The sequence below is a fragment of the Oryzias latipes genome, chromosome 21, assembly GCF_002234675.1.
Source record: "Oryzias latipes chromosome 21, ASM223467v1".
In the NCBI taxonomy this organism is placed as follows: domain Eukaryota; kingdom Metazoa; phylum Chordata; class Actinopteri; order Beloniformes; family Adrianichthyidae; genus Oryzias; species Oryzias latipes.
This window is the reverse complement of record NC_019879.2, coordinates 25246177-25258983: the sequence shown is the minus strand read 5'-3', so window position 1 is coordinate 25258983 and position 12807 is coordinate 25246177. Positions and strand designations below refer to the sequence as shown.

General features: G+C 42.7%; 1 protein-coding gene across 1 annotated transcript; it reads right to left on the bottom strand.

The window, feature by feature from the left end:
* Window positions 1–1865: 1865 nt before the first annotated feature.
* On the bottom strand, window positions 1866–12586 carry gpr156 (G protein-coupled receptor 156). Its single transcript, XM_023951024.1, has 10 exons — window positions 11918–12586; window positions 10470–11656; window positions 8549–8676; window positions 8335–8470; window positions 8143–8253; window positions 7673–7798; window positions 7455–7550; window positions 6278–6514; window positions 5653–5811; window positions 1866–3525 (listed from the first exon to the last, which is right to left on the bottom strand). The coding sequence occupies exons 2-10, from the start codon at window positions 11652–11654 to the stop codon at window positions 2269–2271; spliced, it is 3435 nt and encodes a 1144-aa protein (XP_023806792.1). The 5' UTR covers window positions 11655–11656; window positions 11918–12586; the 3' UTR covers window positions 1866–2268.
* Window positions 12587–12807: the final 221 nt, after the last annotated feature.

Below are 12807 nucleotides of genomic sequence, written 5' to 3'. Positions count from 1 at the left end.
CCTCTGGGTTTAACAAGGCATTTCCACCCACAGAACTGCCGCTCACTGGACATTTTCTCTTTTTTGGGCACTTCTCTGTAATTCCTAGAGATGGTTGTGAGTGGAAATCCCAGTAGATCAGCAGTTTCTAAAATATTCAAACCAGCCTGTCTTGCACCAACAACCATGCCATGTTCAAAGTCACTGAAATCACCTTTCTTCCCCGTTCTGATGCTCGGTTTGAACTGCAGCAGATCGTCTTGAGCACGCGTTGAGTTGCTTCCATGTGATTGGCTGTTTTGAAATTAGCGTTAACGAGCAGTTGGACAGGTGTGCCTGATAAAGTGGCTAGTGAGTGAACATTACACATGTACTTGGCCAGTAAATTATCATTCATGTTTTGAGGGAAAAATAAGTCTTACTGAAAAAAGAAGGGAAAAAATTACAAAGCTTTTCAAAGGATTTATCAACATTTTATCAATGGGGCGATGGTCCAATAATGAGCGTGACTTATATTTTGACATAATAGCCACATATTGGAGAAACTTAGAAAAGGATATGCCTTTCAGCGCCGCTTGTAGTGTTCTGTTTAAATGAAGAACTTAGTTTGTAATAGTCTCCTCAAAAAGTTAAGCCTCATGCTCATTGAACTGAAGTTATTTATAATAACTAACATGATGTTGGCTGATGTGGGGTGAGGTTTTGGAATAACATGGAGGAAACTTGGAGGGAAGAGTCAAAGATGGAGTAAAAATGACGTGTTATCCACTTAAAATCCCCGATCGCTAGTTGGCAGCAGCACACACTGAGCCTCTTTGAGCAGCTCTACACCGCACTGGAACAACAAGATCTCGCGAGAATCAGCTTGTGTTGAGTGCTAAATGTTCAGTCAGCCTCACAATCTTTGTTATTATGAGATATGCGCTACTTAGTTTTTGCTCGGTATGTGTACCGAACCAGAACTCTGTGCCATGTTGCTGCCAATACCGTATCAAAACTCAGATTGTGGTGCTTTGCAGTGGGCTCTAGATGAGAACCAGTGACACTTGAGATGTATCGCGATACGTATCGTCAGACTCTTGTGAATACACACTCCTAGTAGAAATGTTACACCATTTAAAAAAAGAAAAAGGACCATTTTTGAAACGTATCTATTAAAAAATGAGAAGCCTAATGGGACGATGTGCAGACAATCCTGACTTCTTTGTAAGTTATTTTTTGGGGTTTGTGTGAATAATTATTATAGCTTCAACATGTGAACATGTGGGGTGAAAATTAGTAAGATTTTTCTTCTACCCACGACTTTTTGAGCACTAATCTCTGTTTATCGTATTTATCCTGATATATATATATATTTTTTTGTGTTTAAAAATAAAAGGGAATCAAATCAAATCAAATAATGATGCATTTTTTTCTGCAGGAAAACTGCTGGACATGATAATTTCTTTAAAATTTGTAGTAAAGGCCTGGAGAATTATATAACTTCAGAATGTTTCTTTCCTTTTTTTTACTTTTTGAAACATTTTTTTTATGTTTGACAGATATGAGACAGCAACGTTACCATAGAAATCATACATTTACACATTTAGATGTTGACACTATCAAAATTGAAGGACATGCAGATGTTTTTTTTAAAATGATTTAAGAGCACAATTTAACAAGATTTCTTGGCTTTTCATAATAATTTTTTCCCATTCAAGTTCCTTTAGGGGCAGAAATATAAACCAATCTAAAATTATAATACTGCATTTTAATATTTCAAAAAAACCTTCAATTTCTTAAAATTCTTCTAACCTTTTTTTTCAAATCAAGATTGATGCACATTTTTTTACTTTAAAATAGATGCAAGGATGACAGGAAGTTATTTCTTTAAAAACAAACAATTCTGAAATGAATTATTTATTGCATTTAATATGAAATGTGTTTGGAAAACATTCAAAGGATCAATAAAGCTTGTAAAAAAAACATCAACAAATAAATATTATAATAAATACTACCTTTTCAGAAAAAAAGCTAATAAAATGCACTTCTTATTTTGGACTTAGGGTGAGTGTTTCGCTATTTAGAAAATAAAGAAGTTTATGGTAAGAATTCAAAAATGACAGTAAAATGGTCAGAAGTTAAACATTAAAAAAAGGGTTTGTTTTTCAAATTCAGACCAAGCCTGTTAATGTCTTCTCATCTTTTTAAACAGATCAGCCCTTCATCCGGTGCTGTTTGCGGCTGCTTCAGAAAACTGTAGGTTCAAGTGCTGCTAATGGATAAATATGGACCGTAAAGTGCAGTTTTTCACACAAAAGTGGGTTTGAGGTCTTCCTTGAACACCACGGGCCGTGCGGACGGGCAGAGGCTGATGTAGTCGTCGAACTCGCTGTCAGAGGAGTCCGAGGAGCTGTCGGAGCAGAGCAGCGAGCCTCTCTGCGTGCAGGAGTCGCAGTAAGGTCGATGATAGTAGCAGTAGTCTGTGGAGCTGCTGGAGTCGGAGTCCCAGTATCCGCTGGAGTCTCGAATGTTTTTGCGGCGCTGCTTGTGATCAGCCGTCTCCTCCATGTCAGCCGGAGCTGGAGGGTTCTGTCCTGGACACGTGGGATATTTTAAGACACATCTTCTGCATTTCCCCCCCTCCTCGTCTCTTTCCACTTCCGGGTCGCTGCTTGGATCATGGAAAACCACGTCCCTCACGGTATGACCTTCTGGAGACGGGAGCTCACAGTTAACTCTAGTCTTTCTGCAGCTGGGGGCTTGTGGGCCCTTGAAGAGACATGGAGGGGCCAAACCTCTTCTGCTGGAGTGAAAAGGCGGCCGACGCTTTCTCTTCATGCTGGGGGAGATGCTGGGGTAGCGGAACAGGAGGGGTGGATGTGGGGAGTGGGGTGTCTGCAGGGACAGTGGGGACTGTGTGCTGAGTTTTAGGTGGGAGGGGGTCCTGGGCGGTAAGCCGGGAGATCGCAGCGTGGTCTCCATGATTGCGTCCACACTCAGCTCCTGCAGGATCTCCTTTAGCTGCTCACTGCTTACAAACCCAGCTGGGTTTGTCTGCAACGTCAGCCCGCTGGGACTGAGTAGTGAGACCGTCTGCGAGGGGTTCAGACTTCTTTGGGTTTGCAGGGAGGTGATGAAGTGGACCGCCTCCTCTGCAGTCCTGGCAGGAAATGTGAGGGACTTTAGGTCATCGCCCACTGCGGACTCCTTTGCCTTTGAGACATCTGTCTGAGGTTCACAGGAGGACGTATCCTCAGGAAGAGGAGGTGAAATGGACTCGAGGGAGTTTGGAGGAGAGGAAGTCTCATAGAATTCCCTTACAGGTAAAACAGGAGCAGAGGTCACACGACAGGAAGTCAGTCTGGATTTAGTGTCGAACTGTGACAGAGAGGAAGAGGGGTCCTCAGACTGGAGCTCAGTGGTCTGAGTGGTGGATGAGTTGAGGTTAGTGGGGGAACAGTCCAGATCCTGGTCTTTGTTGGGACGGCTCTCCGTCATGAGCCGAAGGAGTTTGTCTTTGGCGCTGTTTACCTGCTCCTGAAGACTTTCAATGGCGACATTTTTCTTAAAAAATGGAAAGAAAACAATAAGTATCTGGATAGAAAAATAATCTATCAATGTGAGACATTTTTATTTGGTTTTACCATTGACCGTTTATGAGAAATGGACCCAATGAGTGTGGCATCACCCTTTTTTTCCCGCCGTACGGATGCCGCCATGTTGGAGCCAGACAACGTCGGTAAGCAGTGAGTCAGCCTGAGTCAACATTTCTATGGCAACCACCTCTCACCAAACAGGAATGAGCTTGTTGTAAGGCCACACCCCTACCACTTGATAGTGGGCTACACGAAATCGGTCAAACATTTTGAACACGTTTTTATTGAGGCTTCTGATCTGTCAGTTTATAACTTGAATAACTTGTACTACAGAAAAAAATAATATAAAAAATATTGACTGAGTAATAGCAGCTCATTTCTTAATAGAAGTCTATGGGATTTTGGCTTTTTGGAACCAGTGAGTACTTCCTGTTTGGAACGCCAGGAGGGAGGGGGTCACTCAGTCCAGTTCTCAAATACAGTCAATGGGTTTTACAGACATATAATAAATAACTTGACGTCTGCTGTAGAACAATAAGGAGTAGTTATTAAAACACATTGATGGTTTAAATCATTAGTACAACACAGTTCTAATGTAAAAAAGTAGGGGTGTATATCTTTCCATCTCACATGATTCAATGTGCATCTCAACACATGGTCCATGAAACGACACATAAAAGAGTCAGCTTGTGGCGACATATATGACCAAATTATTTTTGCCTAAATTGATACGATGTAGAAATAGTTATCATTCATTTGACATTGAAACTATAAATGCAAATGCCTTTTAACAGAGAAAATATTTTGCTCTTACTAGCATTTTTTATTTTAAGCAACAAAAACAAAACATCTAAAGGACAAAACACCCTCAAACACAAAACCGCCCATTGTGGGTCTTTTTGACGGTTTTGTTCTTTATGGTTAAATAAAAGTGTGTCATCTTAATTTATTCTGGTATTGTTAAAAGTGTTGTCAAAAAAAAAGTTTTCATTGTGCAAACAGCACACATCCTTCACTGTGGTTCACCTTCAGCCAATTGTAATTGAGCGGACTTGGCAGAAGTGAACTTGTGATTGGACGTCTTTTTGTTTGCCTTAAATGTACATAAGTAGAGAAAAAGGAAGAGAAACTGACAAAGTCTGCCAGTAATCGATTGTTTACTTCCTAATCAATTTAATTCCTTTTTTTCCAACACATTCTTGTCCATATCTGTGGTTTTCAGCTGATTTACTGCTGTGACGCAGTATTTTTTTCGACACACATCTGTTATCCTTTACATCCCTAATAAAACACTTTTTATTCATTTCCACAACTTATCTTTCCCCATTCTCACCACTAGAGGTCAGCAATCCCAAACCAGTACACTGTCTTTTCAAACTGAAAATAGTTCAAATCAAAAGTTTCACTGAAGTCAGTCAAGTTAAAGATGATCTATTCAGAGAAGCTTTTTGATCAATATTTTTGGTATCTTTTAAAGAGATGTTTTGTGCCTTTTGAATAATAGTTTAAAATCTGATGTACCGGTAATTGCATTTTTGATTTGAATTCATCCATACAGTGTTTGTCTGAACTAGCTGAATCCCTTTTGGGGTCAAGCCATTGCTGGAGACAACCCACAAACTGTTGGGTGAAGGCGGGGTACACCCTGAACAGGCCACCAGTCTGTTGTGGGGCCACACATTCACACCTTGTGGCAATTTAGATACCTTTGATCTATGAAATCTTTTTAAATGTGGGAGGAAACTGGAGCAAAACCACTCATGCAAGGGGAGAACATACAAACTCCACCCAGAAAAAACCCAGCCAGGATTTGAACCAGGAACTTCTCGCTGTGGGGCAAGAGTGCTGCTCTCTAATTTAAACTCCCCTTTGAATATTTGCACCGCGCTCTTTTACATTCTTTTATTTGAATCTCTGAAAATGTTTAAGATGTAAAGTGTAATTGTTACAGGCAGATTCCTTCTGATTTGTATCCATCCATCAACTAAACCTGCTCAGTCCCCCTTGGGGGTTACAGGGTTGCTGGAGCTTATCCCTCCCACTTTTCTGTGGCATGGTTCTTTTCATTTTTCTGTTTTCCAAAAAAGTGCATTACCTCACTCAGCAGTTTCTTCATGGAGTCATTCTCTCCCAGCAGGTAGTAGATCTCATCATGGCTGTACATGGACGCCTGGCTCTTACTGGGGCTGCTGAAATACTTGGCCATCTGACTCGGGTTGTTCTGATCCTCCTCAAACTGTCGACACTGGGTGAGCTGCGAGGTGCAAAAGCAGCGTTTCAGAGGAAAACGTAACAAGTTACAGTTGAAAATGATGAATGACTTGCCCAGCGGCAAAAACCAGCAGAAGGGTTTGATCTCCCCGTTTTTCAGCAGGTACTGTATGTTTAAGCGGCAGAGTCAGAATTGAAATATTTCCTTCCCCTTCTGCGTAGAGCCATTCCTGCACTGTAACGTAAACTCCCTGCCAGACTCTCAGAGTCATAAACCAGTTTCCCGCCGTCTGCAGAGTTTCGACTCATCCAAAGCTTTTGTGTGAATCACGCTGCACTGACAGACATGGAAACCGGAGACACGGCATCACAGAGGTTTTATGGCCAAACTGACAACCTCCTAGCTGTCAACCCCACCGCCGTTTCTCTGAAGCTTCTGCCTTCTCCATTAAACTAGGAAAACAACTTTCCTGTTAACCCTTCAGCCGTTTGGTGCGTTTGCTTCATACCTGAGGCACAAACAGCATGCAGTTTGTGGCCAAAGTGCAGATGAAAATGGCTCCGGCTACAACGGCGTAGACCAGGTTAGGCCAGGCCTGCAGGGAGGTGGACACCGGGACGACTACGGCAGAGGAGAGAGTGACCAGGGTGACGGCGGTTATGATGGTGGGAGACTGGTTGACCGGAGTGTGGCTGACATTGCTGGTCAGTCCGGCCAGATAAGTGCCATAGAGAAGGAGACAACCCTGAAGAAGAAGCCATGGAAAAATGACAGAAAATTAGAAAATGAATCCGTCTTTTCCAGCTATCAACTGATGTTTTTGACCACAGCAATGTTTCCTCACACAAACTGCACGTTTGTAAACTATAACATATTTTAATACCATGTTTGTCACATGAAGAATATCTTCTGATAATATTTGAATTTTGATTAATTTTCTGAAGCATGAACAACTTGCATTGATGGTTGTATTTCATACTTTTTCATTGGTGCTGGCCGTAAATACCAGTAACACTTTTTTTTTTTGCACATTTGGAGTCCCACGGAGCAGATTTTGCAGATTTTTCCCCCAGATGCGGCAAAAAGAATATTTAGATTTAAAAAAATGTTAAAACAGGTCAGGTGTGTTATCATAGAAATCTCAGATGTCAAACCAAATGACTTGCTTCTGCATGTGAATACATTTTTAACCCTTTAACAACCAAACCAAGACAGAATCAATGAAAGGTGAGAGCGGCGTTAAATGGCTTGCAGGCGCTACCCGCCCCCCCTCTTTGACCCCCTCCTGACACGCCCTTACTGGCTGAGCCGCTGCCACACACTGGTCAAGGGTGCACAGAAATTAATGATAAAAATAACACTTTTTCAAAATGGAAGCTTTTCTGTTTGTTTACTCTCCATAGCAACTATTTAATTTTCCTGGTGACGACGGACAGGTCTATGTACTTTTGTATTCCCTTGGCAACAAAAGTTTTTTGTTAACCACCCTCACATTCCCAATATCCTCATACTGTATGTTATATTGTTTCATTTAGCTTGAGCTCAGGATTGTTGTTTTTAATTTTTTTCTCTGCATTCTGATAAAACTAAATTGAAATCCCTTGTTGGAACTGTAGAAGGTACTAAAGGTGGGTTTTTTTTTGTTGAGGTCAAAGGTCAGTTAAAGGGTCAACAGGAATACCTGCCTTCTGCACAGCAATGATGATGATCCACACGTCTGAGTACACTGAAGAACAAGCGTCCAACTGAGATAAAGATGAAGAAACGTCTCCCTGCATCACCTGCACAGAAAAAACAAAGACGTTTAGAAAAACTGGCAGCATAAACAGTCAGATCAAATTTGGTGTAATGTGACGATCAGCTCAGCTCTGTAAAAAAAAGAAAAAAAAAGAAGAAAATTCACCGTCATAACTGCAGCCACAGACCGAGAACACCTCACAGGATCTGTCAAATTCCAACCGGTGAGAACCATCACATCCACCATCAGCAGCAGAAACACCATCCCAATCAGCTGAATGTCTCGGATGATCTGAGACAGAAAGAAGGTCACATGAGGGAGCCGTTTGTGTAGAAATTAAAAGACAATGCGTTTCATTTTGGAAATGTTACAAGTTACAATTACACGTTTGGAAATATTTCATATGTGTATATATATATATATATATATATATAAACACACTGTATGTGTGTGTGTGTTAGGATGAGCCGAATCTCAACACATTTCTGTTTACCGTTTATTATTGTTATGTTATTGGCCTTTAATGTCAAAATAATAAAAAATAACACCTTAAAGTAAAACACAAAGGTGCCAGTGAGGTTAATACAGGTTTTGGCGGACGCACATGTTTCTGCAGCAAAAACATGCAGACTCACCACTCTCTTGTCAGGTACTCTTTGAGTGAACACTCTGTACAGTCTCCACGTCTTCCCCAGAATCGGCCCAAACACCAACGTGCTCCCGAGACAAAGCGTCCAAATCCGGGCCTGCACCAGAGAGCAGAGTAAGGCCACCTCACCACATGCGCTCTCCATTGTGCCACGTTGGAGGCAGTCTTGTACGCTTACCTGCAGAATATATGAAGAAGTTCCACCTGGGGAGTGGGTGTGGTCTTCCACAGCAAACAGGAACCCGCTGATGTACGTCAGGACACTTCCACAGAGAGTCAGCACGTTGAGGTTGGGACTGGACATCTTCACTATCCTAAAGATATGACACCCAACCGGCTCAGTTTGTGTTGACCCTTTTGTGAGGTTTGCGTTGTTTCACCTCACACTCTACCTGTTATTTCTGAAGCGCACGGTGAAGAAGAGGAAGCAGAACGCCAGGAAGATGCCGCAGGACAACAGAGTCCACATCACTGCGGTCAGAACCGGTGAAAGGGAACGCCGCTGGGGCTCCCAGTCTGTCTACACACAGAAACATTTATCCTGTTTAAAAAAACAGCATTTTAAAGCAGGTTCAGTGCAACACCATGTTAAATATCAAACACAAGAGAAGGAAGCATAGATTTCTTTCAGCAACTTTTATTTGAGAGAAGAAAGCTGCAAACATCATAAAACAGGTATTTTTTTCACACACATCAGTGGAAGTAAAAGCAGATAAAGAATTCAATCATCTTCTCATCTATTGTAAAAGCGGTTTCATTGGTCTTTCGATTGAGATAATGACCCTTTTTAGCTTAAACCAAAAAAACCTTTGTTGTTTTCTAAGACAAAGTCTCTGCAGAGTGGCAGGATTTCATCACAAATTATTAAACTCGCCCCCCCCTTTCCCATCATCCCTTTGTTTGCACACTCTCCTGGTAGTCTAGAGTCCCTCACACCCCAAACCTAACATTAGCGGGGCAACAAAATGCCAAACAATATCACAGCTATCCAGTCATACAGCTTTGATTCAAATTCCAGCTCAGACAAGGAAAACAATGACGGACAGGGATCTATTTGTCTGCAATGGATGCATCAGAATGGAGTGAAGCAGGGAGCTTGTGGCCCGCCGATTGTAGCTCCTACATCACTCCTGATTTACCACGATTCAAATAAAGAAATTGAGATTGATTTTCTTTGTACGTTTTCTCTATCATGAGAAAAATGCCACAAAAACATGTTAAAAAACACCAAATACACTCTTTTCATAGAAGTGGGCGCTTAAGCCCAAAAGCCCTTAAGCGCGTCTCTTCCTGGTGTCTGTGTACAAAGACAATCTCCAATGAAAATTGTGTTTTGTTGTTTTTAACATGTTTTTGTGGCATTTTTCTGATAATGGAGGAAAATTGAGCTCAAAATTGCATTTCTGAATATTTCTTTATTCAAACCGTGAATCAGAAGAAGACAAGGAAAAAAGAGCGTACTTGTGATGCAGAAAATACGCAAAGAGGGCCACAAGCTCCCTGCTCTGCTCCATTGTGATGCATTAGTGTTTTCTTTTCCTCGTCTGAGCTGGCATCTGGCTCAAAACTGTACGGCTGGTTAGCTCCAATATTGCTCGCCATGCATGCTACATTGGTAATGTTGGGTTAAGGGTGTAAGGAGGTTCATGTAAACGGATGGGTGACAGGAAGGGGGGCATAGGATTGCTCCGCGCCAACAGTCGTGCCCACAACTCAGAGGCTAATTTCCTAATGAACTACTGCCGCTATTCAGAAATTGTACTTAAAAATAACACAGGTTTTTTGATTTTTGGCTAAAAGACCACTTTTAAAATAGCTCAAAAGATAATCAGAGTGGGTCTTTCACAGACAGGAAGGTCACATGTTGACTGGCAGAACGACAAGGGGAGCTGAGTTGACCCCGCCGTGGTTTCTACGGGGGTTTAAGTGGGGGAAAAGTCTTTCAGAGAAAGAACATCCTGTGAACGTGTAGATATGAGAATGAGAGTCCGGGTTGTAAAAGGAAACTTGTCCCCACCCCACGTCCACATACACACCAACCCTCTGGGGCTCATCCAGCAACGGCACACACACAGGAGGGCTGCAGAGTGCCCAGTATTTGCCCTCCTTTCTCATCCCAAGGGTCCAATACCCTCTTTCAGGGTTCAACCAGTTCCCCCCTTTCCTTTGAACCGATTCAAGTGCAACTCCAACGTCCCACTCTGTCTTCCCTTTCACCTGAACCTCAAAGTAAAACCTGCCGGAGGAAAATCCCTCTGTCCCTAAAACACTGGTGCAAGGATAAAATCTCTGTGGGTCAGCAGGTAGCCTCACCGCCACGTTGCTGTGGTAGACCTCTTTTTTGCTTTTGGAGAGCATCAGTTTGGGATGAGCCGTTTTGGGGTCCAGGGTCACGTCCACTGCAAACCTGCGAGCACGTTTGAACTCAGTGGCACAGAGCCTCTTCAACTCCACCTTGACGGCCTCCTCCAGCTCTGACGCGGCTCTCCGGAGCGCCCTCCTCACTGTGCCCACATATTCAGCACTCTCCACAGAGAGGTCATCCCACTGCCTGACAGCTGGCATTGTGGAGAAGTCGGGGAATTTCTGGAGCAAGTAGAGATTGTCCTCTGTGCAAGAGAGCAGCTCCAGTTCATCCTTCCTTGTTTTTAACCTTTCGACCTCCTGCTGCAGCTCTGTTGTAGTCTTGGCGGCACCGATTAGAACTTGTCCTTGTTTTGTTTTCATCGCTTCAACTACCTCAGCTTGACTTTTGAGGAGGATTTGGATCAGTTTCTCAAAGATTTGCGAGCTCTCCTCAACTTCTCTCTCCGTGTTTCTTTTGCTGAGATCGACAGCTTGATTGATTTCAAAGATGGTTTGTCGCCTGCAGCTGATCATCTCTTGCACTCTGACATTCATCTTCACCATCTGAGCTCTGCGGTGTCCGCTTTCATCCTCTATGTGAACAATGTGATGAGCCGCGTGGTCCGTCTTTGTGCAGGCGTGGCACACGTAGCTCTGGTCCGTGTCGCAGAACAAATCCAGGAGTTTCTCGTGCTTCTTGCAAATTCTGTCCTGCATGCCGATCATCGGGCTGATCAGGCTGTGCTTCTTGAGGGCGCTCACCACATGATGGGGCTCCAGATGAGTCTCGCAGAATGAAGCCAGACAGTCCAAACAAGATTTGAAAGCCTTCACCCTTTTTCCGACACAGACGTCGCAAGAAACGTCTCCTTGGTCGCCTGCTGCCTGGTCCACCACATCGATCTCACATTTATTCTCCCTAAAGTGAGAAGCCACCTCTGATATGAAGGTGTTGACCTTGAGGTCAGGTGTCTTGTAAAACCTGTGCTTGCACACAGGACACTGTGCGAGATGAGGGCTCTGCCAATACGTCCGAATGCAGTCACTGCAGAAGTTGTGTCCGCAAGGAGTTGAAACGGGTAGACGGAAGACATCCAAACAGATGGGGCAAAGAAGCTGCTCCTTGGAAAGAACGCTCCCAGCAGATGCCATCTCTGAGAAGACGTTCATAGAAAAAGAAGAAGAAAAAAAAGATGGGATTTTGTGGGAGAAGTATTCTAAGCTCCTTACATTTTTAGCTTTCTGTTATTCCACAAAGCTAGGAACCACTCCAGAAATAGAAATACGTCCACCGTTCCGTTTGATTATAGCCATGCAGTGTTCATGACAGAACATAAAACTGCCTCAAAGATTACCTCACATTTAGAGGCAAATGTTTGAAAAGCAGATAAATATTATAAAGCATGAAAACTGACCTTTTATCTCTGAGCTGCAGAAAGGACAGAGACCCGCTTGTGTTCCCCGACACGAGTCTGCGACCCTTAGGATTCGACTGTCCTCTCTCCGGAGTTGTTATGGTGTAAATAACTGCCTGCTCTTCTATTAAAGGCATCGGTGACAAGGGTGACACTAAACATAGCTGCAGTGGTCCATCCCCTCTTTACCTTTCCTGCTCTCTGCTGTTCAGCTGCCTCTTCAGATGAAATGATACCACATTTAAGAGGAAGGTCAAAGCAAACATTGCTGCATGTCTGAGGACTCATTAGCAGCAAACTCCATTGAAAATGCAGAAAGTAAGAAGAATACAATTTGAAAGGAAAGCTATGACAATTAAAAAGAGCAACAAATCTTCAATACACTTTGAAGCAAACCTTTCAAACAAAATGTAAAACATTCAATCTTGTGCAAACATGAAGCTTTTAGAGGCAAAAAATCATTACGTTTTTCTGTAAAATAAACCTGTGTGATGTAAGTATTTGTGTTATAACCATTTGTGTTGGAGCTGAGCGGAATGCACCAGTTTTTCTATCAGATCTGCACAAAAATATGTCAGTGCAACAATGTGCAACATCAAAATTCACAACAAGTCCTCAGTTTTCATTCCTTTTTTTTCTTCAGTGTTGGTTGGGTCACAAGCTCCCTGCTCTGCTCCATTCTGATGCATTCACTTGTAGACTAATAGATCCATGAACATCTTAGTTTTCCTCGTCTGAGCTGGAATCTGGATCAAAACTAAACGGTTGGATAGCTCTGTTTTTGTTCGCCATTTTCGCTGCACCAGTAATTTTATGTTGGGGGTGTAAGGGGCTGTAAGCTAACAGAACAGAGAGCTCTCAGCAATGGGGAAGGGAAGGTGGTGGTCTTT

Bases quoted from the DNA above. Each gene is read 5' to 3' on its own strand.
- gpr156 (XM_023951024.1), bottom strand. From the start codon at position 11,654: ATGGCATCTGCTGGGAGCGTTCTTTCCAAGGAGCAGCTTCTTTGCCCC. The intron at 8,677-10,469 runs GTGAGGCTACCT...TTCTGTGTGTAG, and splicing joins TCTACCACAGCAACGTGGCG to ACAGACTGGGAGCCCCAGCG. The intron at 5,812-6,277 runs GTATGAAGCAAA...TGCACCTCGCAG, and splicing joins GCATGCTGTTTGTGCCTCAG to CTCACCCAGTGTCGACAGTT.